The 27,668-nt window shown below is 41.2% G+C and overlaps 1 protein-coding gene across 4 annotated transcripts in view; it reads left to right on the top strand.

Annotated features, from left to right (window-relative positions):
• Tmem131l (transmembrane 131 like) overlaps positions 1-27,668 on the top strand; it is a 131,225-nt gene that overhangs the window by 84,003 nt on the left and 19,554 nt on the right. For 3 of the 4 annotated variants that reach the window (XM_076932586.1, XM_076932584.1, XM_034501243.2), the window contains exons 8-26: positions 3,436-3,513; positions 3,708-3,861; positions 5,159-5,217; positions 5,500-5,608; positions 7,441-7,534; positions 8,021-8,174; positions 8,599-8,769; positions 10,073-10,142; positions 11,189-11,306; positions 12,953-13,094; positions 13,976-14,085; positions 15,166-15,238; positions 17,948-18,075; positions 19,676-19,818; positions 20,550-20,736; positions 21,153-21,338; positions 22,072-22,221; positions 22,534-23,156; positions 25,172-25,320. In XM_076932586.1, the coding sequence (XP_076788701.1) occupies positions 3,436-3,513; positions 3,708-3,861; positions 5,159-5,217; positions 5,500-5,608; positions 7,441-7,534; positions 8,021-8,174; positions 8,599-8,769; positions 10,073-10,142; positions 11,189-11,306; positions 12,953-13,094; positions 13,976-14,085; positions 15,166-15,238; positions 17,948-18,075; positions 19,676-19,818; positions 20,550-20,736; positions 21,153-21,338; positions 22,072-22,221; positions 22,534-23,156; positions 25,172-25,320 (2,898 nt within the window). The remainder of the gene's footprint in view (positions 1-3,435; positions 3,514-3,707; positions 3,862-5,158; positions 5,218-5,499; positions 5,609-7,440; positions 7,535-8,020; positions 8,175-8,598; positions 8,770-10,072; positions 10,143-11,188; positions 11,307-12,952; positions 13,095-13,975; positions 14,086-15,165; positions 15,239-17,947; positions 18,076-19,675; positions 19,819-20,549; positions 20,737-21,152; positions 21,339-22,071; positions 22,222-22,533; positions 23,157-25,171; positions 25,321-27,668) is intronic. The other variant, XM_076932583.1, reaches the window with a different exon arrangement.

The raw sequence follows: 27,668 nt of genomic DNA, 5'->3' as shown, positions 1-27,668 counted from the left end.
TATTTAGACACAAGTCCCACCCTCAAAAGAGTTAATGATGTATGAGAGAGAATATTCCAAAATTAAACATTTCCTTTTTTAAGCCCCTAGAATAAAAAACACTGAATCTGTAGTGGTTTCTTTATGTTAAGCTTTTACTGAGCACACAAATCTTTCTTAATTTGGCACATTATAAAAATCATCCATGCAAAAATTTACCAAAAATAACAGAACATCAGCTTGTAAATCAGATGAGGTCACTGTGTTCTTAATTATGTTTAAACTGTTATTGTGAACTCTTAGCATTATTTATCCATTCAGAGAAAAGTTAGAGGGAAGAAAACTCATTTTAAATGTAAAACCCGCTGCTCTTTATAAAAGGATTCACTATCAGAATAAGTTTTTTCTCATTAAAATGAAATTTTCAGGTCAAAAGTACATGCCAAAGTATCAGGTTTTGACTTACTCTTTTGCATCATAGGTGTGGTTTTTTCCCATTAAGCCATTGCCTATCACAAGCTTTCCCAGTTGTGTGGTATCTATGGCTGCACATCCTCTGTCAGTTCGCTAGCCCTGTATCAACTGCTTGATTAGGGAGAGTGTGGAGTTGAGGGCTTATGATCTTCTGGAGAGGGTAGACCTGACCAAGTTGTTACAGTGCAAGTGAGGAACTTTAGAAAAGGTTAGGTAGTAGGTGTCCATGTGTAGTGACAGGTGGCTCCTCAGGTATGGCTTAAGCTGAGGCGTGAAGGGTAAATTAAATAACAAGTAAGGGGTGGTGGTAGGCAGGCTAGGAAGTGGGTTCACTCTACAGGAACAGCAATTTCTAAGATGCCAACTAGAGCAGTGGAGCCAGTATAGACAGCGGGTAAAAATAGGCAAAAGGGTAAGCTCTGAATTCAAGAAAGGACTTGACACTTAGGGGCACCCTTGAAGGGTTTGAAGCAAGTCACTACATCATGAAGTTTGGGTACATATAAACTCAACTTAAAAGAACAAACTATTTTTCTTGTTTGTGAGACACAGTGTCATGATGTAGCCCAGGCTGGCCTTGAACTTACAGTTCTCTTGCCTCTATCTCCACATGCTTGGGTGGTAGGTGTTGTCCATCATGCCTGGCTTGTGAACTCACCCTTTGTGGAGAGTGGAGTGGAAAGGGTACTGGGAGGAAGTTACCGCGGCAGAGATCTCTTTCTCAATTACTGTGGCTAGTGTTGTTATTTAGGCTCTGTACTGTGTGAGGCCGGCACTCAGCATTGATATGGTGCAGAATAGACACAGTACAGAAAGGAAAGTGCCCAGCTATGCTACAGGAAAGCCTCATTCACAGAAATAAGCAGAAGACTGGAGTTAGGCTGGGAATACAGTTGGCTACCCTAGACCTCCACTGTGTTAGCATTGGAGACACTTGCATGGTTTCAGGGGGATGGAGGAGGCAGTGTAACTCGCTGTAATGGAGCCTCAGACAGTGAAGTGAAGTGGGTTTCTCAGGTGTGAGTAATGCCAGGGCTGGTAAATAGTAGTGCTAAGATGAGTAACTTTAGGACCCCCATGTGCAGCAAGGTGCCCAGCTTGTTGGAAAGCTCCCTTGGGAGGGGGAGCAAAGTGTAAGAAATACAGCACCCAGATGATCAGGAGATAGAAGCAGGGAAACAGAGAAGAAGCAGGATGTTCTGGTTCATGTATTTGGTGGAGGGATTTGTTCATATTTTTACTTTGAGAGGTTGTTTAGAGGTTCTATTGGGAGCACGGATACCCATGTACCCTTGACTGAAGAGTGAGTCTTCTTCTCTGTGGTCCATATCTTGAATAAGAAATAGTCTGTGTCTATACAGTGCTACTCTGTGTAGCATGTGCAGCTTCATGAGGAACACACATGGAGAGAGAACGAAGACACTCCTTTGCTAGCAAGATCACAATGGCCCTTGAAGATCAATGGGGAATATGTAGCAAGCAGGCTGCCCTGGCACCCTGATAGCATTGCTCTGCTTTAGACTGTAAAATAGTATTTACTAGCAGTAATTTTCTGAGTCTTTGTTTGATTTCACTTATATGCTCAGAGTATCTTAAATATTTTGTCCTGTTCTTAAACATGTAATATACTTTATTATTTTTTTCTGTACTTCAATTGGTGTGAATGAGAACCAAAGTAATTCTTTTTAGTATTGAGGGATGAATAAATGGATCCAGGTCCCCAAATATCAAAAATCCTTTGCTTTGCCATTGAGTTACACCCTGATACCTAAAATGTATTCTTAGGTGCTGTTCTTGTGTAAGGCTTACAGTAGCAAATCAAACTTTAGGGTAGTGATTCTACTTAACAGTGACTCTGCTTAGAGTCAGGTGCTCACACATAATTAAGCAAGCCTTCTCTTTGCTGAGCTTTCCCAATGCTCAGACTCTGGCTCCTGGGCTGAATGTGTTTCTTTTATGACTATGACAGAGACCTTGTGCAAGAGACTCCATCAAAGACCATGTTCCTAGTATTGCATATTATGCTAACTTCTCTGCCTCCTCTTGTATCTGCAGCCCCACCCCAACCTGGACAGTGGTGCCCCTCCTTGATTGGGTTGTTCTCTTCTTCTTGAAGTTCTATGAAAGGTGGTTGAGGTCTTTGAACCTAACAGAGTCCTGTATTCTTTCCTTATACTTCTGTCTTCCATTCATAGCTCTTTTGTGTGTTAAAAATGGCAAAGTTGACATTTGGAAATCCGTTTTTGAAGTTTCTGTCAGAGTCCAGGGTCATGTCTTCTATTGGTCATTGAATTGAAAGAAGGCACACATTAAAAAGCAAACAAGCAAACGAACAATCCAGAAAGCTGATTGGGTATAATAGTGCATACTTGTAATCTTAGCATTTAGCCGGATGAGGCAGGAAGATCTTATGATTATGGACAATCAGGGCTATACTGTGAGGCCTGGTTTTAAAACCAAACAAGCATGGGTCTGGAGAGATGGCTTGATGGTTAAGAACACTTATTGCTCTTACAGAGAACCTCATTTTGGTTCCCAGCACTCTGTATGGAGGCCCACAGTGGCCTGTGATTCCCGCTCCAAAGAATCAGTTGCCCTCTTCTGGTCTCCTCAGATGCCAGCACACAGACACAAGCATATATCTTTAAAATAAGCAAAAAAACAGTAAGTAGGTTATTAGTGGGTAACCCCACTTTAAAACAAAAGTATAGTTCTTTGTTTTTACCAAATACTAAACACACCCAAGGCACATGGGACATATGTATACTTTGGGACACAACATACTTGCTTCTTGCCTTACTAGGAATTTTTATTGATTACTTCCTTTAGAATGTAAGCTTACTGACAGCAGAATGTATTTCCAGTACAGCATAGCATATAGCAGTGAGCAGCTGCTTGGAACTCGCTGAATGAATGACTTGCTGTTAGGACTGGATCCTGCTTGTAGCCTCCACCTTAAGTTCTTTTCCTTCTTTCTTTTAGGCAGAAACCACTAATACCAGCCTCCTGCGGGTGCAACTGGAATGCAGTTTACATAATAAAGTGTGTCAACAATTAAAGGTATAACAGTATTTAGCAGATCTCTGTTTTCTTTCCAGCCTCTTAAAAATCAAAATCAAAACCATAGTGTAAGCAGGCTCTTGTCTTAATTGTTTCTCTTTTTCAAAAATATGCAGTCACAGAGTTCAGATGATTTTTTTTTGTTGTTGTTTCACTTTTGAGTTTTTCTTCTTTCCCCATGCCTCCCATTTCAGAATTGCTATCTGGGATCTGATGATGCGTTACACTTGGAGATGAACATCATTGTAGCAGTGGAAAACTCCTCAAAGCAACCTGAAGAGAGCACGCAAGCCCTGTTAGATCATCTCTCTATTGTTTATGTAGCTACTGATGAATCTGAGGCCTCAGGTGAGGTGGGGGCTTTTCAGTTTCTGTTATAGGACTAGCTCATTTGAGTGTGCACCAGATCCTGGCTCATTTCCAAAAACTTGAAGCTTCAAACCTTCTTGCAACATGGCACTGCTCGGTTATTATTTGGTTCTCTCAAAGACTAGAGACAGCCTCTGCTTGGGGTAAATTGCAGCAGGCACTGCTTCTCAGTCTGCAGCTGCTCTGCCTATGCTGCTTCAGGGGAGGTTAAGTAACCACAGAAAGCTTTTTGAGTCTTCTTGGGAACAATTTTTCTTGGCATTTTGCAGATAGTAAGCAAATGAAATGGACATGACTACCTAAAATAAATGTTCACAAAGGGTTTGAAGTCCCAAGTCTTGCTCTAGAGTTACTAAGTTGCAGAAGCTCAGTTGACCAGATCATGCTGTTTTGTATTCTTAGAGTAGCCAATAGCTGGTTGTTTCTGGATTTTTGACAACTTGGAAGAGAATTCTTTGGAAATGTGAATCCTACTTACTAGAAATAGCCTATTTTGGCAGTCCAGCTTTTGAAAAACACTTGCAGGAGATACATACTATCTGATATATGAGATGCAGAATACAGAATTTGCTGTTATAACATCTGTGTTCACATTTGAGTGTATATTTATTATTCATTCAAAGAAATAACAACACATGATACAGGAAAGCAAAGTTACTTAATGGCAGTCAACAGTGTCATGTGTGCAGTGCCTTCTCCTTCCTTTCCTCAGTCACTCTCACACTGGGGACTGGACCTATAGCTTCCCACGGGCATCATTGTGCTCTACAGTTTTAATTGTTGAGCAAACATCATTTACCTTCCAGCTTTTAGAATTGGATATAGCAATGACCGGGACTCTCCTACCCTCTGGTTTATAGTTTGTTAGTTTTTAATGGTCAGGTGGGTACACAGGCTGAGAGGACCGCTGTCCCTGGAGAACACATTAGATGATGGATACAGGGGAGCCTGCTTTCTTCCAAGATGCTAGAGTTTCATTCCTCCCAAGTGTGTTGCTTTAAGTAAGGAAATACAAGGCTCTCCAGATGCGCGTGCGCGCGCACACACACATCCTGAGACTTACAGACCCATCCCAAGTGCATAAAGCTCTGTCTTTGATCCCTAGCAGTGAACTCATCCATGCATGCATGCATCCAAGAAGGTGCCAAAGAAAGTGTGTCTTCATTCAATTTCAGTGTTATAGAGATCTTTCCTCTTTTTAGAAATGTATGCTGAGTATAATTGTGGAGCTTCTATGGCTTTTTTAAAACCTCATTGCTCTGATTCTTTTGGACAGATGAATCTGCAGTAAATATGTATGTACTGCATTCAGGAAACAGCCTTATTTGGATACAGGTAATTGCTGAGTTGTACCTAAAGTAATTTAAAATTACAAATGTGCATTTTGCTGCAAGTCCTTAGGGGTTCCCAGGAGCAGTGGCCTTTGTGTCTATTTTCTTTTGCTGTCATTTAAACCCAGTGTCCCTTGATTGAGCACCCTGTGTGAAGGTTGTTAGCACCTCTTTCTGCTGTTGCAGACACAGCTGCTGAGCAGTTGCTGGGTATTTTACTCAGTGTTGTTTTCTGATGTTCTCCTGGTTGAGAGGAATAACTTGGATTTATTGCTTGTTGTTGCAGGATATACATCATTTCTCACAGCAAAATGTCCTGTCTCTGCAGTTTGAACCAGTACTCCTATCTACTTCTTCAACAAACTTCACAAAAATTGCCTCATTTACTTGCAAAGGTACTCAGTTAAGAGCTAGGACACTCCTGTGCTCTGCTGGTGTTGTTGGCAATTTCATTCAGTGTAGTTCCAGCTACAGGGGAGGCACAGTTCATTCAGTGTAGTTCCAGCTATAGGGGAGGCACAGTTTCAAGAGGTTGAATAGGTTCTATTCCTGTAAACCAAAGCCATTAGTTGATCTAAAGCTGCTGCGGATGCCACCTTTGTTTTGCCATGCCTATAGGATTTTAAGTTTCAAGCTTCACATGGTAGTGACATGTAGTTCAGTATGTGTATTCTGTGGCTTTCCTAGGGAGCAGCGTCACAGGGCCCCTATTCAGTTTACTTGATAGAATGTGATGGTGAATGTCCATAGTGAGTTTAAATCCAGTCCTGTGTTTAGATTCTTACAGTGTTCTTTAAAAAGGCCGGGCGGTGGTGGCACACACCTTTAATCCCAGCACTTGGGAGGCAGAGGCAGGCAGATTTCTGAGTTCGAGGCCAGCCTGGTCTACAGAGTGAGTTCCAGGACAGCCAGGAGTACACAGAGAAACCTGGTCTCAAAAAATGGGGAGGGAAAAAAAAAGAATTCCCATGGATCCAAATCGTAGGGAAACATATCCAAACTCATTCTTATTTAAAGAATTTCAATTTAAAGCAACAAGAGAGATATAATTTATTACAGATCAATAAGAATTTTTAAGAGGCTTTAGTATTCTGTTTTTAATGATGAGGAAGAAAAAAATGTATGTTTTAGCTGAGAACTGATGCAGGCTGTTGAGATGGAAACATTAATCTTGATGAAAATTTTAAATGCTTCTGTTTTTACTTCCATTTTAGCAGTATACTCTACGGACATTTGTGTTTTCAAATCTGTCCCCATGCCAGACATGGTGGCATGTACCTGTAGTTAGTTACTGTGGTAGCAGAGACAGAAAGATCGTTTGAGTCTAAAGAATTGGAGGTCAGCTGTGATACCTCCTTCTTAAAGAAAGTAAAGCCTATAAGCAGAAACAAGCTTTGACAGCAGAGTAGCCTTCAGAGCCCAGTGACAGGTGCTGGTTCAGCTGAGTCCTGTATATGTAGCACTAGCACTCCATGCAGCCACTAGGAGACGTCCAGACGCACACTGCAGGCAGAATGTGGACATTAGGTGTTTTAAGGGCTCTGAGTATCTCTGAGCATGCATAGTGTTCTTGCAAGAATGTTCAAGACAGCACTGGGTTTGTTGTCTGAGATAACTGAGAAGTGGGCTGAAGGTTGACTCTACTTTGATGGGTTTTTGTTAATGTTTGATTTTGGTTTGGAGCCATGTATACTTTAAGTAGAAGCAGTTTGAGTGTGTGAGTTAAGAATTCAAAGTAGCAGTGATTTGATACCATGATCTGGATCAAAAAAAGCACCCTGGAAATGGTGTTTCTGTGGGCATGCTTCTGCACTGTTCCCTAGGACGTTCCCCTGGGCTATTTGGATCTCAGTCTCTCCCAGTCCTCCCCAAACTCTTCTTCACTCTGCCCAGTTAGCTGCTTTTCCTCTCTGCTGAGCTAAGCACCTCCCTCTCATCTGTGGCAAAGACAGATCTTTGTAAAGAAGAAGCTTCAAAGTACTGACTAACTTTTTTCCCTGAAGAAATTGAGTCTGGTTAAAAGAAGGGAGGGAAGGGTGTAGATACTATAATTCCAGATGACTCTTAGCAGCAAGGAAGAAAACTGGGAACAAAGAGAAGCTATGTTTCCTTCTGTACTATCTTAATGGAGACTGCAAAGGCAATTAAAATGTATAAACAAAGTCTTTTGTTCAGGTTTATTGAAAAGAAAGATACTGATTTCACATTTATTTCTGTGTACCCACAGCAGGTACTTTGTGTGACAATGGGATTGTGGGTTTGAGGAAAAGAAAAGATACCTCAGCAATGAAAGCATGCCTCTCCTCTCCTGTGGTTCAGGGGTAAGTACACTCTGCCTTTTCCTGAAGTCCAGTTTTCGGATAGCTCTTACAAGCTCTTGTTTGCTTGTTTGTTTTTGTTGTTTTATAGTTGTCTAGCGATGCTTTAGAAGTGTGGCTGTTGTTACTGCGTGACTCCTCCTGGACTGCCATCTCCTTACCGTAGCTTGTCTAGCACAGGTGGAGAAGAGAGGCTAAATGATTCACTAGGGGTGGGGGGCTAGGTTTGAACCAGGTAATCAGAAGAAATTGTTCCTATGTTATTTCCTGAGCTGTATTTGGATCCTAGTTTTGCCCTGGTCAGGGTCAGGTCACCTCAGCCTCACCTACGTTGCCCTGTGGACGAGCCAGGAGGCTGAGGGAGATGCTGTTGATAGTCATTTCCCACAAGGATGTTTTCTGCATTCATTTCCTCATTTGGAGTCTCCATAGAGGACAGACAGCTGTGCATTGTGCAGGGCTGGCCACATGCATGCCTTTTCTTCGCAGGTATTTCAAAGTCGATGCCTCTACAGCCCAGTTTCATATAGAGAGTCACGAGACTGCAACAGGAGTGTGGTCAATATGGTACCGCAGCCATTTTGACCAGAGCATTGTCTTAGAAGATGTGTTTGTTTCCAAGGAGACCAAGCACATTTTAAAGGTATACATAGTCCCTTTTCTTCAACTTTTAGCCTAGTTTAAGCTTTGTTTAATATCATGCTATGAAACCAGTATCTGTAACACCTAATTCTGGTTTTAAAATTTTAAAGCAAATATAGTTTCTTTTTAACATTTCAGAGTTGCTTATAGTAGTTCAGTTGTGGCTATCTGTATTTTCCCTCTTTCAGAATAAGCAGTGTTTATGATTAAAATATGTGGCTTGACAAAGTACTTTTAAGATTTCTGCAGTGACATTTAAAATACCATCTATTGAAAAAAAAACTTTGTTTAAAATCATAAATATTTGATCTGTAACAAATGGAATAAATCTCTAATTTCTAGACTATAAATTTAGCATTATACTATAATGATTTTAGTCATAATGAATGCTAGAAAGTAACTTCTCCTGCTTCTTTTCCTTTTAGGTTCTGAGTTTCCGTGGCCCTTTATTTCTACCCCCAGGCTGTTGGAATATATTTTCTCTGAAACTTGCTGTTAAAGGCATTGCTCTAAACTTGTTCACCAATATATTTCTGACAACAAACACAGGTGCCGTTTTTGCAATACCTCTGCAGATTTTCTCGGCCCCAACCAAGGTATTGTGCCCAGTGCCATGTGCCATGTGCTATAGTGTCATTTAGCAGTCAAAGTTGCCTTGTGCCCCCTGTGCTAAAAAATGTCAGACATCACCAACCAGTCTTAGATGGTGGGCTTGCTTAGATGTGAACTCTTGATTTAGAAAGGTTATTTCTCAGGAAGTAGTGATTATTTAATAAAATAAGTCATCATCAGAAGATTGATCAGTTTCACTTCTTTCTGTGCTGCTGAGGAGCAAACACAGGGTCCTGTATTTGTTAGGCAGATGCTCCTGTCTCCCATTCCCCAAAGCTGGGAAATATCGTTTGCTTACCTTAGAAAGCACGGTTGAACTTGTTATACATGTTTGTAGGGACTTCAGTTTAAATCAGTTTATTCATGTTCTAAATTGATTTAAATGGTTCTTAGTTGTTCAGTCTGAAGCCTAAAAGGTTTATGAGGGAATTCTTCCTAAAATCTGGGCAAATTGTGTTCAACTTAGATTATTTTAAGCATGTCTCATTTTTTCTTAATGTTTATTTTCATTTAGTTATTGCTTCCTTTGAGCCAAGCTATTCTGTATAACACTGAGTTCTGATTTTTCACAATGAGACATTCATGCAATCATCTTTATGGTTTTTTTTTTCTCACTTATTAGTGTTGATGTTTCATAGTTAGAAATGCCTCACCCTTAGCTGAGGGTGTGAAGGTAGGACTTTACACACCCAATTCAGTAAGAGTGTGAGGTACGTTCATTTAGTCATATTTTGAGCCGGAGGGATCTCTTAGAAAATATCCATTTCCAATCAAGCGATGCATATAAAAACAGAGACTGTAGAGATGAGGGAGGAGGCAGGCTTCAGGAGCATATGGAAGTAGGGTGTAAACACTCCCCAGACCTGGAGGACGGGTAGCTACAGGTTCGCAGAGATTGGCATAACCCTGTCTAGAGGTTTAGAGTAGAGTTAAAAGACAAACAACCCAAAACCACCAGAAATGTTCGACGTCAATTCATATGGTAGCTTGGTGTCTTATAGGTCTACCAGTTGTACTTCTAGTCATTGATGGTTGTACAGAAGCCACTGTAAGTTGTTATTGTAGACATTGATGATTGTCCAGAGGTCATGGTAGTGACCCTGTGAGGCTCAGCCCAGACACCTCTGAGCTGAAAAAGGAACAAAGAAATGCTTCTTAGTTGTCTGGCTTCTGGTTAAAGGGGAGTCCACTGAGGTAGAGGCCAATGTCTGCTTTGTATTTTAGTGTTTAGGATTTTTATGCTGAGTGTTGTGTTTTAAGTTATTTATATATTACTTTTCAATCTAGGAAGGGAGTCTGGGTTTTGAAGTGCTAGCACATTGTGGCATGCATTATTTCATGGGAAAATCAAAAACAGGTAAGTGGTTTGCTTTAGGGTTTCTGTAGCACTGCAGTTTGGGGGGAATGGAAAGCAGTGATAGAAATTAGCATTTGGAGATGGAATTAATTAATAATTAATTCTGTTAAAGCGATTGCATCATACTGGATGCCGAGAGAACGTGATCATTGACAGACAGAATGACCTGAAATTGTTGGTAACCTTCCAGGCTCAGCTGGGGTCCTTGGAGAAATAAGCATGTCCTCTTTTTCTTATGTAGTTTGTGATTTTGTGAGAGATTACAAAATAATATTGTTTGATTGTAATAGCCTTATCACCAGGAAAAACTGGGAAGCTGGGATTCTCATCAGTCATGGGATTCCATCTGCAGTCTTGGGTCATAGGGCCCTGTGCATCAACAGGTGCTGAGTGTGGCGTGAGGCTGAAGGCCTGGATAGCGAGTTGGAAGTTGTTCCTGGGTTTTGGTTTATTTTTGTATTTTGACTTACTGAGATTTCTGATGTAAGGAGAGTTTTATAGTACTGACTTACCTTTGGGAGAACCCCCCTTTTTCTCCCAGCACCCCAGTTAGTGGAGACAGGCTAGGGCAGATGTCTGGAGGTGAAGTAATCATAGACCAGTTAGTGAACACGTGATGTAGAGGATCAACCCCCTGGCCTGTGACTGCTTCTGAAAACCACTGTTTGTCCCTCCACATCTCCAGCCTACATGGTCCTCTGAAAGATGCAGCTGGCAAACAGTGTTTCCATGGATGCAGCTGCACACTTTAGATCCAAGCTGTTGAAAATGCTGCACGCATATTTTTGATTTGTCTCAGGCTGTATCATGAGCCATGTGTCTTTTACGTTACTGCCGTCACATGATTTGCTTTAGTTTTGTTTTTTACATGTTTGTTTAATTGATGTTATCATGTGCCATTGAGTTAGCAGGTCTTTGGGGGGAAGCAACAGACGTTATCCTCTCCACTGTCTTCGTAGTTTGTGAAGTTTGGTCAGCCCTTGGAATTACTTACTAACTTAATTGTACTTTGTAAATCTAAGTTTTGAATTTGATCTAACTTTTAGAAACTCCTAATTGGGAAAGAAGCCTTTCTCTGGATCGGTCTACCTGGGACGTGGATTCCGAGCTTGCAAATAAGCTGTATGAAAGATGGAAGAAATATAAAAATGGTGATGCTTGCAGGTGCGTTCCTGGTCAGCAGGGAGCAGTAGCTGCTCCATAGTCCAGTGTACTCTGGACTGTTAGTGACTGGACAGGCTGGCAAACCAGGGCAGCGCAGTAGGTCTTCCTCAGCTGTTCCTCATTCAGAGTTGCTCATCAGCTGTTAAAACTGCACAGTTTTCTGTATTATTTCTGTGTTTATGCATTCGCACATGTTCACTGACATTTTTTTCTGAGTTATTTGAAATAAGCAGTGATGTCATCCTTGAGCGTCAGTTCTCTACTAGGAAAGTCTGTCTAGCCATCACACTGAGGCTCTCAGGACTTCATTAGAAGAGGACTGAAGAGTATTCTTTTATATGTAATGTCACTACTGCAGTCAGCAGTTGGACAATCATATATCGTATGTACTTCATACTAAAAGTCCCCTGTTGGCCTATAATACCTGTTGCAAATCCCTTAGCCCCCCTTTTTCTTGTTTTAATTCCAGATTATTCACTCTCTTATTCTGTTTCTGTAGCCTATAGCCATGTGTCCTCGGTTCTTATCATGTTGACAAACTTTTGAGTCTAGGCCTTTTGTCTTAGAAAATCCCACACTGTAGGATTTCTCAAGTTTACATCCATTTTAACAAGACCACCGAGTCCCTGCTGGTGATGTGTTGTTATGACTGTGTCACATCCGGAAGCCACACAGATGTCACTCTCTCCCATGGTTAGTTAACATCGTTAAGTTAAATCATTTGCTTTAGGTGATGCATTTGACAATTCAGTAGTCTGATCATATAAACATGCTGATCCCTAAGACCACACCATGGTTGTAGCCTTCATGGACAAGCTTTGTCTCAGGAGATAGTGGCTGAGATGGGAAGGCTGAGGATTAGTTCATGTGGGCTTCATCTGTTACCACAGACTGTGCTTTTAAAGCCACCTTTGAGCATCACCATAGTTCCCAATGTATGTGTCTACTTTATTTCTGTCATCATTTGTCAATTTGCGAGTGGGGTGTATTTGTGAGAGTATGTGTGTACACACCTGTTCATACATGGAGGAGTCTGAGGAGGATGTGGCAGTATCCTCTGTCTCTCTCTTCCTTTCCCCTTGAGACAGTCTTTCACTGAACTTGGAGCTCATCATTTTTTGGTACTCAGAGTCCCAGGTGTGCTTGCATCATGCCCAACAGCTTTGTGGCTGCCAAGAATCCAAACTCAGTTCCTCGCACTCAGCATGCACTCTACCGAACCTGCTCCCCTGCCCCATAATTACTAGTTTTGATGACGAATTCCAAGTTTACTGTAACTGTCCTTTAGGGTAGCTTGTGTGTCTCTTTGATGTGGTGCCAAAATAGCAGTCATTCTCTGAACACTTTCTTGCTTTCCAGTAAAACAGGTTTTTCTGTTTGAGTGTGTGTGCTTATGTTCTTGTGTATGTGTTTAATGTCAGACATTGAACCTAAGGTGCTGATACACTTAGCTCAGGATGACATCACCAGACCTCTAGGATCAGTTGTTCACTGTCTTTCCAAATTCTACCAAAAGCAATTTCCCAAGAGTTCTGTTCCTTTTAGGGGGTATTTAGCATTTCCTGGTTCTTTTCCTCCTAAATGTCGAGGTTGTTTTTCATAAGCACTTATTATTACTTTTCTCTTTTTCTTTGTCAATTACACAGAAGAAATGTTTTGGGAATGGCTCAGTTTGCATTTCCAAAGAAATCCAAGGAAACAGAGCCGTTTGTCTCCTTTTTGCCTCGTGTGGTCCTGGAACCCAACCTTGTGTTGAACTTCAGTGCCACCGCCCTCAAGAACAGCGTGGTAAGGATAGTGTGGCTCGAGCTCCTTTGTCAGTGACACCAAGCCTGGGGCTTTCAGGTCTTCATACCTGGAAGTTTGTTTTAGAAGAAATTAATTGAAATTCACACATGAACACCATTAGGACAGTGAGTAAGCATGTCACAGGGATAAGAAGAGGAACTAAGTTTACAGCCCTTGAAGAAAGATATTAATTGGATGTAAACTTCCTAAGAGTGTTTGAGATGAGCGAGTATTCAGCAGCTGGCAGTAGAGAGACTCTTGGTCCACAGCAGCTGAAATAGGTTCTGTGTCATGGAAGGAAACCTAGAGGGAGCCAGGTTTCTCTGTGATGCCACCTTGCTGTTGACTCATCTTTAGTGTGTTGGCTTTCTCCCTCATGGGCTTCTCTCACCTAGTCTAGGTGACAGGAAGAGGCAAAGGGAACACACTGAGGACAGTGCACACTAAGTCACAGGCGTGCTGCCCTTGTACTCCCTGAGGCTCTTCCGCTGCTGTGTTGGCTTTACTTTTAAGTTCAGGGAGGAATCCCTAACTGCCCTTAGAGGATTCATTACTTTTTTATGGTTATTTATTAACTGGATCCAGGAGTGTCCAGTGGACATCAGAAGACTACTTTGAGGAGTCAATCCTGTCTTTTCACCATATGAGCTCTAGGTATTGAAGTCACCTATGTGGCTTGGTGACAAGCATCATTATCCCAAGAGTCCCCAGTGTTTAATATGCTACCCTTAGCTGGTCATTCCTCCTCTCCTCTGACAAATGTGTGGTTTAGTGAACCACATTGGGCTGTCCCTCCTCTAACTAACTGTATGCTCTTTTAGCAGGGATATTTTAAGAGACTATGTTCTTTGACATGTTAACTCTACTCTCCTCAAATCTAGGTGAAGTACTTTGTGGTGAGGAACCCGTCTCCTCAGCCTGTCTCCCTGCAGTTGCTGCCTCTCTCCCTATACCCAAGACCTGAAGCTGCAGTGCGCCTGCTGCACAAATGGTAGGAAGATCCCTGCGCAGGCTTTTGGGGATCACTGCTAAGACTCAGTTTCTCCCATGCTTTGTATGGTGGCACACACTGTGAGCCCATCGACCTATGTACCTGGGAGCCTAGTCCCTTGAGGTGTGTGACTTGATGGAAATCTTGGCACCTTTGTGTGGCATCTTCATTGTCACTGTGCCTGGTCTATCATCCAATGGAACATTCTCTTCTTGAACTAAAGAAACTATCACAAGTTTTTATATATACTTCTAAAATTGAGAATCTTTTAAATTAAGATGATCTTTGGCAGCACAGGAAGTGAGTTTAAAGACAGGTACCGGAGTGCCTGCCTATAGTCTACTACTTAAGAGCCTGAGACTGGAAGGCCATGAGTTTGAGACTAGCTTGGACAACAGAGTGGTACACCTATCTCAAGAACAAGAAATGAGTTGAATATAGCAGAAAACAGGGTGAGATGGAGAAGCATGAACTCTACCTTCAACACCTCACCTGAATGGAGTTGTAGGTATATTTGGGGTGTTCCTCCTCTTGGTTAGGAAAATCGGTGGCAAACTTGATCTTGGGATTTCTCAGCTTTTGCCCTGTTGACACTTCATCACAGATGCTACCATTTAGAGGAAGCAGGGATCAAACAGTACTAGAGGGTCTTCAGTACCTTTGCTGGTTTCTACTCACTTGGAGCCAGCAAGACTTACCCAGCCATGTCAACCAGTGTATCCAGATACTGCCAGTTCTCACTGGCATAAAGCTGCCATTGGTTGAGAGCAACTTACTCTCATAGTAAGCCAAATGGAGGCAACAGTGTTGTTTTCTGTGTAGATCTCTGTTGCTGTGGGGGTTTTTTTGTTTGTTTGTTTGTTTGCTTGTTTTGTTTTGTTTTTGTTCCGGGCTGTCTATGTCATTCATTGAGCAATACTTACTTAACACTTACAGCTGCAGGTAGGTATGGAGAAGGCTGAGGTAGATTGTCTGCAGGATGAGGTCAAGTCTAGGAGTAAGTGTGTGAGCTCATATGTGTTGCTCTGTTGCTGATCTCAATGCTGGTTTGAACACTGGAGTTTTTGGTTTTGTTTGTAGGTTTGGCACAGATATGCAGATGGTTAATCTCTCAACTGGTGAATTCCAGCTCACCAAAGCTTGCCCTTACCAGGTAGGAGAATATTTTCAGACATTGAAAACACTGACTTGTTAGCTACATAAACAGTTGGCCTTAACACCTTGTGTTCTGGTGTCTATATGTTCTATCTAGGTCGGCTCTTATTTTCTGGGCATGGAGCATATGTAGCAGGGTTTGTTTGTTTTTTAATTACGTAGTGCTACAGGATTAGTTTAACCTGTGCATTATTTTAATGTGATGGATTAGATTCATGCACAAGAAGAAATGCCAACTGAATCACAACTGTGTCAAAACAAAATACAACTAGAGATCTAAGAATTAATTTATAAATCTCTTAGAATCCCTTGGTCTCTTGACGTTCTTTTTTAGTGCATTGTAAGGAAAAAGGAGATACATTTTAAAAATGTTCTTAGTCTACACCCAGTGTGGTAGTGTATGCCTTTAATCCCAGCACTTGGAAGGCAGATCTCTGCAAGTTCAAGGCCAGCCTGATCTACATATTGAGTTCCAGGACAACCAGGGTTATGTTGAGAGAGACCTTGTCTGAAAAAAGCAAGCAAACAAACAAAAAGTCTTAATGATTGAAATAATCACCAGATTCCTGTGATACTCAGGTCCTTCATTTTAAAAAGTTCCTTTAAAATTCCTAGGGTCTCTAGGTAGTCATGATGCCTTTTCTAAACACTAGGAGCAGGAATCAAAACGTCATATGATGAGGTCAGTGTGTGCCAGTGGCCATAGCAACTTCATCTCTTAGTCTCCATTCATTAGTAGAGTGTGTGTCTTGTGTGTTCAGAACCAAAGTTAAACCAACTATGAGAAGAATGTACACAACCACTCAAACTTCTCTGAAACTACACTTGATACAGCATAGGGGGAAGAGCGGGAGAGAGGCAGCAGACAGCCTGGATGCTCAACTGGAATGACTCAGAGGAGGCTTTAAATACACTTGCAGTAGAGACTCATTGACAGTAGTGAACAAACCGTCTCTTAGCACTGGAGGGGCAGAGCCCTGTGCCAAGGTGCAGGGCCCACTTATTCTCCATGGCTCCTCTGCTTCTCCTTCCCAGGGAACATCCAGGGTGATGGAGATAATTAGTTCAGAATACTGAGAAATGCTTTGCCTACTTTTAGTAGGTCATTTGTAATTACATAAAATTGTAATTTATTTTATGTCTTAATTATTTTGGCCAGATTTGACCAAATTGAATATCTCATCTAGATAATGGTTGTATTGGCTACTAGAGGTTATTTTTTTTCCCCTAAGAAATAACACCTTTGTGATTGGGGAATAATCTTTGTTAACTTACTGCATTAACATGTCCCTTCTCCCAAAGCTGAAATTTTACCTGGGAATTGTTAAATTTTTCATGAGTCCAGAGAGATGACTTAGTTAAGAGCACTTGCTCCCTCTTGCAGAGAACCCAGGCTTAGTTCTTAGTAGCTCCATGGTGGCTCACACTGCCTATAACTGCAGTCCAAGGAGATTCGATGGCTTCACCTGATCTCCATAGGTGCTTGAACATAAGTGGTGCATGTACATACAAGAGGACAAGCATATATGCACATAAATAAAAAATAATATTTTAAAAAGCTTAAAATTTTTATATAAAAAGGGGCCTTTGACATTGTAATTTTGTTGACTTGCTTATAGAAGTATATTGTCTTTTGTTAGGATATGTGGAGCTGGCTAGTACAGGCTCAACTCCGTCTACCTTTGTGATTTGGAGCAGCTGTTTCATCCCATCTTTGACTTCATAACAAAATTTGAATATTCAATAAGGTTTATAAAATAGAGTGCCTGGTGTTTTATGTGGGTTAAATAATCCAGTGCCTGGCATAGAAGAACTTTTAAGAGACTGCTGCTGCTGTTGACATTACTACAGTTTTAATACGGAAGATTGGCAGTGTTTATATTTATAAATATAAACAGTTTATAATCTGTTTATATTATAACAGGGTTATAATCTGTTGGGGTTTATAATCTTAATGAATGAACCCAGGTTCATCACCATTTGTTTTCCCAGGTAATGCAGGGAATGAAGGATAGAGCCACAGAGAGAATGTTACCATGCAGACTATATATTAGACCTGTCAAAATCCACTGTTCATGAGCTGGACAAAGCAGCAGAAAAGTTTCATAAAACAGTCTTGCGTATAAGTGCTAAAACAACAGTATTGATTCAGAGGAACACTAGAGGGTAAAGGCAAATGTGAATAAAAAGTGGTCTCTCCTAACTAGAGTCTAGTTTCTATAGATGGTTTCTATAAAACATAAATTCACTAGTAAAGACAATCTATGCTTGTCTGATGTGGGTGAGTGGGTTCCCATTAAGCAGAGAAAGTCTGTTTTCTGATTACTGTTACATAGTAGAGGCATTGGTATAGAAGGCTTCTAACTCCAACTTCCATTTAAGCCAGGAGGCAAATCCACTTTGCAGTAACCTGCTAGATTGTCCTGCAGTTACCAAAGTTTCTCAAATAAGGTGTAGGAAGCATTTGTCAGCTTTCACACTTCAGAATAAACAAGTTCGACTAGGTTGGAAGAACAGGTAGAGCTCAGTGTATAACCCTTGTCTACATAGCATGTAGAAGGCCTTGAGTTCCATCCCCAGCACAAGTACAAGAGCAGCGGAAAGAAAATTGGTTGGTGAGGCTGGTTGCAGTCAAGCTCCTAAGGGGTGTCCTTAGTGAAACCCACTTTGCGGCTTTGAGCTTAATGGTGTCCTCCGTGATCTGCAGGGCGAACCTTCTGAAGAGTCCAGTTTAGGCGCTCTTCATGTGCACTTGCAGCCTTTGGAAACAAGAAGGGTTGGTGTTGTGTTCACACCAGCAGACTATGGAAAAGTCAGCTCCCTCATCCTGATCAGGTAGATGTCTCTCTCTTTATCACTGAGTGTTGACACTTCTCAGAGTGTAGTGATGGGACTGTGTGCTAGGTTAGGCAGAGGTGGGGGCTGAAGAGAAAGGCTCTCACTTAATCCTTGGACTTTAGTTATGTCTCTTCCCTAGGAAGCTAGTGTCTCCAGAAGGGAGCATATTTCACTCAGCCCCAGTCAGATATATTCCAAAAGGCAGAACAGTCCCACCCATAGGCACATACACATTTACTTCTTTGTCTTTAGCAATAAAGATAATTGCAACACTGCTGTAGACTCTCCCAGGAGTAGATTTGGACCGCCCACCTCTAGGTTCTGAAGCCCCCAAGGACAGTGGAAAAAGTGCCTCACTGGGCGGGCCCACTGGCTCATTTTTTTTTTTTTTTCTTGGCTGACAGTTACTGCTTGCTGCCTTAATCAGGACAACAGCATTTCATTCTTTACTTTTCCATCCTGGGTAGTCTTTATGAGAGTCTTCTTGCAAAGGTTACGATATAGACCTGGATTGAAGCTCTCTGCAGTGGTGAGCCTAATGCAAATGCAACTTGGATAAGTAATACTTTAGTTACTTTTCAATGACTTTTCTAGGATCAGACCAGTTGCACAAAGTTTACTGGAGACTTTGAATAAGACTAATAAGAAAATATGCTAAAGTAAAGACCAGATATTTATGCTCATAAGACCTGACCCAAGAGATTTATCAACTTCCTGTGGAGTCACATGCTTCATTTTAAATCTATTTCTGAAGAATGGGTTCAGACAACATATAAGTAAACTTTGCTTACCTAGACTTTAAAGTTAAGGTTTGTATAGTGGTTTATTTACTTTTGAGGGTTTCTTCATTGATAGAGTATTTTCTATAAATCAGTCACTTATCATTAAAGGCTTTTATATCGCTAACCAAACTTCAGAGATATAAACATATTTCAGAGCATTTTGCATAACTAGACGTATAGATGAATTCCCTCTGCTTCTGTGGCATTGCCATCCTGGTGCTGGGAATTCAGTCTTGTGTGTATCCCTTAAATTTTTCAGATAACATTTCATCTTAGCAGGCATGGAGTCTGTTAATAAAGTGATAAGCATGGTCTGTACCACTGCATTAATAAGAATCTGACTAGTTATTTGTAAGTTGTGAGGTGATTTCTGGAGTGACTAATTCTAGGGTCATCCCATAAGGCAGTATTTCTTTCCATCACAATCACTATGAAAACTTCTTAATTCACCTCATTAGTTTTATTATTTTGTTAAGTTTGTTAGCATCTGGGTCTGCCATTTCATTTTGTGTCTTGGTGTATGGCCATCACCCCAATGCCAGTTTGTTAGAAAACTGAACTGGCATTGGTAATGGGTGGTTGGAGAGTGATGTCACTCACCCCTTCTGCTGCCAGTTGACTGAGTACACTGGACTAGCATTCACTCCTGGAGGCATCTTAGTCTGTGAGAGGCAGGAGATGCCACACTTGTAAGAGATTGTTGCAGGCTAGAAGTAGTGCCAGGTAGGTTGAGTTTCTCTCTATGTCCAGGATGTGTTTTAGTACTGTGTTAACTTAGGCCTGGAATGATGCTGCTGTGTTTCCCTTCCCTGTAGGAATAACTTGACTGTTGTCGACATGGTTGGTGTGGAAGGATTTGGAGCACAAGAGCTCTTGAAAGTAGGGGGAAGACTTCCTGGTACAGGAGGCTCTCTCCGATTTAAGGTGCCTGAGTCCACCCTGATGGATTGTCATCGACGTGAGTTCACAGACTTGGCACTGCAGCACAGTCTTTTTTCTTCATTGAATAACTTGAGTTTTCTTGAGTGGCTGAATTAAGGATTGATACAGAAACCATAGAAGTAGTTAGATTGTGTTAATAACTTTACAGTTACATTTTAAGTTGTTGACTCTTTTTTTTTTTTCCAAAACTCCCAATGTAAGATATGCTTTTATTTATTTCCAGAGGTTTGATATATCTGAACTGTGTCTAGTAACTGTGATGTTAAAGAAAAAGTGTATGTAAACTCTGGGGTGGTGGGACACACCTGTAATCCCAGGACCTGGAAAGTAGAGGCAGAAAGATTAGAAGTTTAAGGCCCTCTCTGGCTACTACATAGCAAGTTCGAGGCCATCCTGGGATACGTGAGACCCTGTCTCTTACCTCATCCCTGGTTCAATATAAATGAAAGTTCCAGGGTCCCAGGGTACTTGATACATTGCAGTAAATCCAAACTATCAGGCTCATGAAAGAATGAGACATTTGAGTTTCACTTGAAAAGAATCTGGACTTCTGTATTTTTATTGTTTCCTCCTTATATAGCAAAATCTAGAGGTGGTAGAATAAGAAACAATTCTACAAACAATGTAGAAACCAGTCTTTGAGCTATGTTCAGCTTTTAACACTTTCATAATGTTTTGATTCATTAAATTATTGAGGTTAGTTTTGAAGTTTATGCAAACTAACTAAAATACCTTGTTCCTTACTAGAACTGAAAGACAGCAAGCAGATTTTATCTATTACAAAGAACTTCAAAGTTGAGAACATTGGACCCCTTCCCATAACTGTGACATCTCTGAAAATCAATGGGTATAACTGCCAGGGTTATGGATTTGAAGTGCTAGATTGCAATCCGTTTTCACTGAGCCCAAACACATCTCGAGACATCAGTATTGTGTAAGTGCTGGGGTTCAGTTCATGGTGCACCACTGTGGAGATATCCAGCCCATTAGTAAGACATCTTAGGCTGCTATATAAATATTTAGGTTTTTTAATTTAAAAAAATAATATTGACATGAACGTTTTGGTTGCATGTGTGTCTATGGCCCAAGTGAGTGCTTGGTACCCAAGGAGGCTAGAAGAAAGTATCTAATTCACTGGAACCGGAGTTAGTTGTGAGCTGCCATGGTGGTGCTGGGGAGTGGAGCCCAGGTCCTCTGGAAGAGCAGCTAGTGCTGTTTACCACTGAGCCATCTCCCCACTCCTGAGTATTGTTTTTTGGACCTAAGTATGGCTCCTATTCTTATTCTGCTTTGTAGTGAGAATTAAAACCAATAAATACTCACAGTAAATAATGGAGCCACTTTCCCTAGGTTTACTCCGGACTTTACCTCTTCCTGGGTCATCCGTGAGCTGACACTGGTCACTGCAGCAGACCTAGAATTCCACTTCACACTCAACGTGACCCTCCCTCACCACATGCTGCCTTTGTGTGCGGAGGTGGTTCCAGGTCCCAGCTGGGAGGAGTCCTTTTGGAGGCTCACTGTCTTCTTTGTCAGGTAATCACTGTCTTCTTTCCCATCCTCCTTCTCAGGTAGAGTACTAAAGTCATGTTGCAGACTTACTTGGAAATACAAAGTGCCTAAGTATAAGAATGGAAAAGCAATTTTATTGGTTTGCATCCTCTGGCATGTGATCAGAGACAAGGCAGTATAGGGAACTATAGTAAGATTTTAGGAAACTGCCTGAGATGGCTGTAGGACCTAACGTGTAGTTTATGGTTGTGTTCCACATACATTCTTGGTAGCCACAGTGGCAGATCTGAGAGCTGATAGTCTTACTAACTTAGCCCAGTGACTATTTGACATTATAAGACCACAATGATCCCTTAACTTTATTTGGAAGATACCTTTAAACATTGAATTGTCATGTCCACCTTATGAATATGCACATTTTAAAAAAAACTGAGTGCTTTTTTTAATCTTTAAGAAATACCAGAAATTACATTATACATTTAATGAAATGTATTACTGTGTCTGTAGTACAGATACAGTAAAAAAAAAAGAGTCTTTTAGCTTTGTTTTAGAGGTATTTTTTGTTTGTTGTTTTGTTTTTGTTTTTGAAGTAGTCTCATTATGTTGCACAAACTGGACTTAAGCAATCCTCCTGCCTCAGCTTCTGAGTAGCTTGAACCGAAGCTGTGTTCTACTATGCCTGGCTTATAGTGGGTCTTTTTCATGCTGTTCAGAGCATGTAACAGTACAGTAATAAATGGCATTGTTTTCTCCTCAGTTTGTCCCTGCTGGGTGTGATTTTAATAGCCTTCCAACAAGCACAGTACATTTTGATGGAATTCATGAAAACAAGACAGAGGCAAAATGGCAGCTCCTCTTCTCAGCAGAACGGTGATCCCATAGATATGATCAGCTCCCAATCTCACAAGTAAGCAGCCTCCCTGTGGGCTGAGGGTGGGTTCATACTGCTCATTTCTGAATCCTCTCAAGGTAATAGAGGTTTTTATCATACCTTTGTAGCTTGTGTGAACAGCTGCATTATTTTCTTAGACAGTCTTTGTGGGAGGGTGTGGCTCATGGGTGGCCTCATCAGCAGAAACCTCATGGTGCTTTGAAATATGGGGGAAACTGGAACTACTCAGTACCTGGCACCATGTGCTCCCAGCCTTGTGTATTAGAAACAGAAGAGAAGTTTGGTTTACTTTGCATTCATACTAAATGTATTTCTTCTTGTATTCAGAAGCACTTGCAAGAACTTCCTCGACACATATAGCCCATCTGATAAAGGCAGAGGGAAGAGCTGCCTTCCAGTAGGCCCACCCCTGAGCAGGATCCAGAATGCTGCCAAGAGGAGCCCGGCCACCTATAGTCATTCTCAGAAGAAGCATAAGTGTTCCTTCTACTACAGCAAACAGAAACCCAGTGCATCTGTAGCCAGCAGTGCCAACATTACCACTGAGGAGAAGCAGACTGTGACCCTGGCAAGCTCCCTGTCTGCAGCCAAGGAAGACATTTGCACTAATGTCCTCAGTGAGAACTGGGTCAGCCTCAGATATGCCAGTGGTGTGAATGGCAGCTTGCAGAAGAATTTAACCCTTCCCAAAAATGTACTGAACAAAGAGGAAAGCTCACTGAAAAACACAGTTGTCAATAATACTTCTTCAGAATGTACTGTGAAGGAGGGAATACAGACATGTATGTTTCCTAAGGAAACTGACATTAAAATTTCAGAAAATGTGGCTGAGCTCAAGGAACAAGAGCTCTGTCCACAGAAGACTTCTAAGAAGCCACCTGAAAGTACTTTGCCCAAAACCCCACCTCAGTACCCTCAGTCAGACTTGCCAGAAGTTTCCAGGAAACATGGTAATCTTGGTCACTCCATGATGGTGGTTCTCCTTTGGTGTCTTGTTTATTCCCAGTGAGGTTTGGTCTCCCCTGTAACCTTGAGAGCGGTGTGGTACTATCCCTCCCCTTCTCCCTCTCCCAGTCTCTCTCTCTCCAGATTCTTGTCTGATTTACCACAGGACTGTTCAATCATCCATCCTCCTGAGCCGCGGGGTCACAGGAGAAAGCTTCCGTGCCCACCTGTGACCTTTGAGTTTAATTGTGGAAGCCAAGTGCATTTGTGCACAATTTTAGCAAAGGCATAAATATTGAAATCCAAACTCAAGTTTTAACACAAGGCACCTGTTTTGTAGAATGCTGCGGCTAAGTGTTTCAAGTTTGAAACAAAGTGGGGTGTTACTGTCATATGTCACTGTTGGGAGGATACTGAGGTATTTCTCATTACCCTATACAGGGTTCCTAACTAAAAGATCTATACCAACTTTTTTTTTTATTATTGTTTCTTACATCTTTATTATTCTTGGTTTTTTTTGAGACAGGGTTTCTCTGTGTAGCCCTGGCTGTCCTGGAACTCACTCTGTACACCAGGCTGGTCTTCAACTCAGAGATCTGCCTTCCTCTGCCTTCCCGTGCTGGGATGAAAGGTGTGCGCCACCATCACCCAGTTCCACCCACTTTTCTCATAGCTGCAGCATCTCCTCTTCCCTGGCCTTGCTTCTGTAATAGCATCTCTTATTGAAAGAAATACAGATGCTTTCTGTGTGACAGATGCTACTGACAGAAGGAAGAAGTCATCAGTATACTCTAGTTGATGCCTCAGCCTCTGACAGAAAGGCCTGCACTACCTCATCCCTGCTCTCTTCCCTTTTCTCTTTCTGACCAATATATTAGCACATTCCTGTATCTGTTGGGGAAACTTTGTTTCATTGTTTAGACAGGATCTCATTAGGTAGCCATGGCTGATCTGGAACTCACTATGTAGACCAGGCTGACAGACTCGTTAGAGATCCACCTGGCTCAGCCTCCTGAGTACTGGAATTAAAGGCATGTGCTACAATACCAGTCAGGCTTTGGTCTTAGCATTTAGCTACTAGTTCTTGTTGGCCAGCTTCATGTTACTGCAATGAAGTATCTCTTAAAAAGTGAACTTGCAGAGAAAGATTTACTCAGAGCAAAGTTCTGGAGCTTCTAGTACAAAGTCACGTGGACTGTTGTCTTAGCATCTGACTGGGTTCAGCCGGCAAGGTAGAAAGCATGCCTCAGAAAAGCAAACCACATCAGGGGCCAGGAAACAGAAGAGCAGGTGTAGGGGAAAGATCTTGTCTCAGGACCCACTTTTAGAGCCAATTCTGAAGAGCTTTATGCATTGGTACAATCCATAAGTGGACTTTTGACTATTCCATGAAGACTATTCTGATGTATAAAAATAATTGGGATTCTCTGAAAGGAACATGTACTATAATTGGAGTTGTTGGGCAACCATCCCCTCCGTCTACCATCAGGATGTCCCCATCAACTCAAACAATGGCTCTGTGTCTACTAAGTAGTAAATTAAACACCAATCGCCCCCTCTCACTGTCCTCTTTGTCAAATTGTGACTACGTTAAGTTTCTCTTTTTGCCTAGCTTACTTCATTTAGTATAAAGGTTCCTCAAGTTGTATCTTTTAACCAGGATTTTAATCTCACTTAAAAAAAACCACCTTAACTAAGGTAAGTGTTGAGTTTGGCAGTGTTAAATGTAGCCCCATTACACAGTTTTCCATTCAGTCGTTGGTGGACAGCAGTTTCCTCCTTTGGAATACTGTGAATAATGACAACACAGTGTTAGTGACCCACCCCTGCTTTGACATATTTAAAAATTGGAGAACTTTATATAAGTATATTTTCACTTGTAAACAAAGTCAGTTTCTGGAGAATCGTGGTTATAAAATAGTTGTGCCTAAATCTCATTAAATTAAATGAAAAAGCATTTAACTATGAAGAATATGAATGGACAAATACTAGAAACTGAATTTTTTTTAATTTATTCAAGGAAATAACCAGCAAGTGTCTGTCAAGGATGAAGTAGACAGCTTTGAGACTGTGAAAGCAGCTGACACAAAGCTGTCTTCAGTAAAGAAGACTCAGAGAACATCTCCAGAAGACACGTGTTCTGAGAAGCAGGACACGCCTTCAGCAGAGGTCTGCATTCCCTGTTCTCTGTCCTACTACAAAGAGCATAGCATACACTGCAGGCAGACACATTTCAGGCAGACACACAGGACAGGTATCTCTGATAAGTACAGTTCTTTCTCTGTAGATGATAGCAAAGGTTTGGTGTGATTGCTCAGAAAATTTTATTTTCTGATTGTATTGTGATAGTACAATGATTTGTAGTGAACCTAGGTGGCTTTTATTCTCTGGGAGAACTAATTCAGAAGAGTAGAGTACACTGGCCCAGAACCTGTTCCATCTAGTTAGGACTGACATATCTTCCTCAAATCGGTCTGGATGAATTGCTTATCTATTCCTGTCCTATAGCTATTACCATCTTTCTTTTCTCTAAAATGTAATAGAAAATGTAATAGAAAATTTTCCTGCAATGAAGGAAGAGTTCAATTTGTAGATGACAGTGGCCCGCTCTGTAGATCTGAGAACATTAGTGCATAACAGACAAAGGCACATCTACATAATTCATGAAACTTGAGGCATAAAGTTGGCCCAGAGCAAGGAACACAAGAAACACAAACTTCAACTTGCTTCAGCCATCTCTATGGGATCAAATAATGTCAGAAAATGGTTGCAGTAATTCCAAACCCCAATAATCCTGTACAAAACCACAGAATCCAGTTATTATATTTATAAGGGATAAGCCTAGATTGCACATAACTAGCACTATACTAACTTACTCCCCAGCTAGGAGATCCTTTGCTACCTGCAGTTTCTTTTGGCCGTGTGGCTCTGCTCCACCTCTGCTTCTTCCTCTTCCTCTGTCCCCTCTCCTTCTCAAACTTTTCTCCCTATCCCCACCACCACCACCCACCCCGGACCCCGTTCTCCAGACCTCCTGTTCTACCTTTCCCCTCCACTGCCCTATCAGAGGAGCCTTTATTGACCAATAAATGGGAGAAGGTTCACATGAGATCCAGAGTACATGATCTACTGCTCCTTCGAGGGCCACCCCTCTTGAAGAAGAGAATTAACATCAGAATTCAAACAGCATCACGACAGCCCACAACAGAAAATACTGGTGCAGTGTCATTGAGAGAATGAAATGTGAGCAAAGAATATTTGTCCAGTCAAGTTGAGATGCAAATCAGCAAATATTTTTATATGAAAACGAGCCTGTAAACTTGTCCTGAGAAAATCCGGTTAATGAAAACCCACCAAGTAGAAATGAAGATTCAGGGTTGCAGAGGCTACATTAAAGGTCTGTTATCGACATTGACTTATTTTATATCCAGAACTAAAGCTAAACAGCAAAATAAAGCAGATTGCAAATACTAAAAAACCTAGTAGATATAGTAAATATCTAAGAGATATTACTGAAGAGATAGTAATATCTAAAAACATATAGAAGGTGGAGATGATCAAAGGCAGATGGAAGTAAATTTTAACTGTGATTATTCCTGGTAAAGGGCGGTCTTGTGTGTGGGTCTGTCTATCTGTTCCTGTGGCACTGGGGATCAAACCCAGAACCTATGGATGATAAGTACCACTGTGATACACCCCAACAGTCTTATTCTTAATCTTCTTGTTGTTTTGTTTTGGAGACATAGCTCTGGCTATCCTGAAACTCAATATGTAGACCAGGTTGGCCTCAAACTCACAGTGGTCCTCTTGCCTCTGCCTCTTGAGTGCTGGAATTAAAGATGGATGCCATGGTGTCTGGTCCTTAAAGAGATCTTTAATGATCTAATATATAATGCAGAAAAAGTGTTATAAAGTTGGTAATTCCTTTGGTTCTACTTTGGTTACTTAAAAAAAATTAGATTCTTATATAATTGGACAGTAATGTTTGATCCAACGATAAGTCAGTGCCTTAATGTCACACTGTTCTTTACCTGTTCTGTCACCCTTATGTATGTGTAAGCCTACACATGTACCTCATGAAGAAATATTCAGAAGGAAGGTTTATGAAATAGTCAGGGAGCCTGGTTATTTCTATATTCCAGACTGTTCTATATTCTTTAAACTTTATACATAACAAGCATGACTCTTGTTTAAATTAAATGGAAGTACTGCAAAATAAGTAAACCATAGACATTCCAAAGCGGGTTGAGAAAGACACAGGAACTTGCATGTAATCAAGCATCAAGGCTAATACTGGGCTACAGGGTTCTGGAAAACCCTGGAGGGAGTGGCATCTTGTACAGGGATAGCACACAGAAAGGTCAAAGAAGGCAGGCAGCAAGCACTGCAGATATGCATTATGCATATATGTATACATATATATGTATATGCATATATGTGCATATGCAGATATGCATTATGTATATATACATGTATATGCATTATGAATATATATGTGAACTGATAAAATGAAGATA

This window comes from Arvicanthis niloticus, chromosome 4, assembly GCF_011762505.2.
Source record: "Arvicanthis niloticus isolate mArvNil1 chromosome 4, mArvNil1.pat.X, whole genome shotgun sequence".
Lineage (NCBI taxonomy): Eukaryota > Metazoa > Chordata > Mammalia > Rodentia > Muridae > Arvicanthis > Arvicanthis niloticus.
The sequence above is the reverse complement of the archived record's forward strand: the minus strand, read 5'-3'. Positions and strand labels throughout refer to the sequence as shown.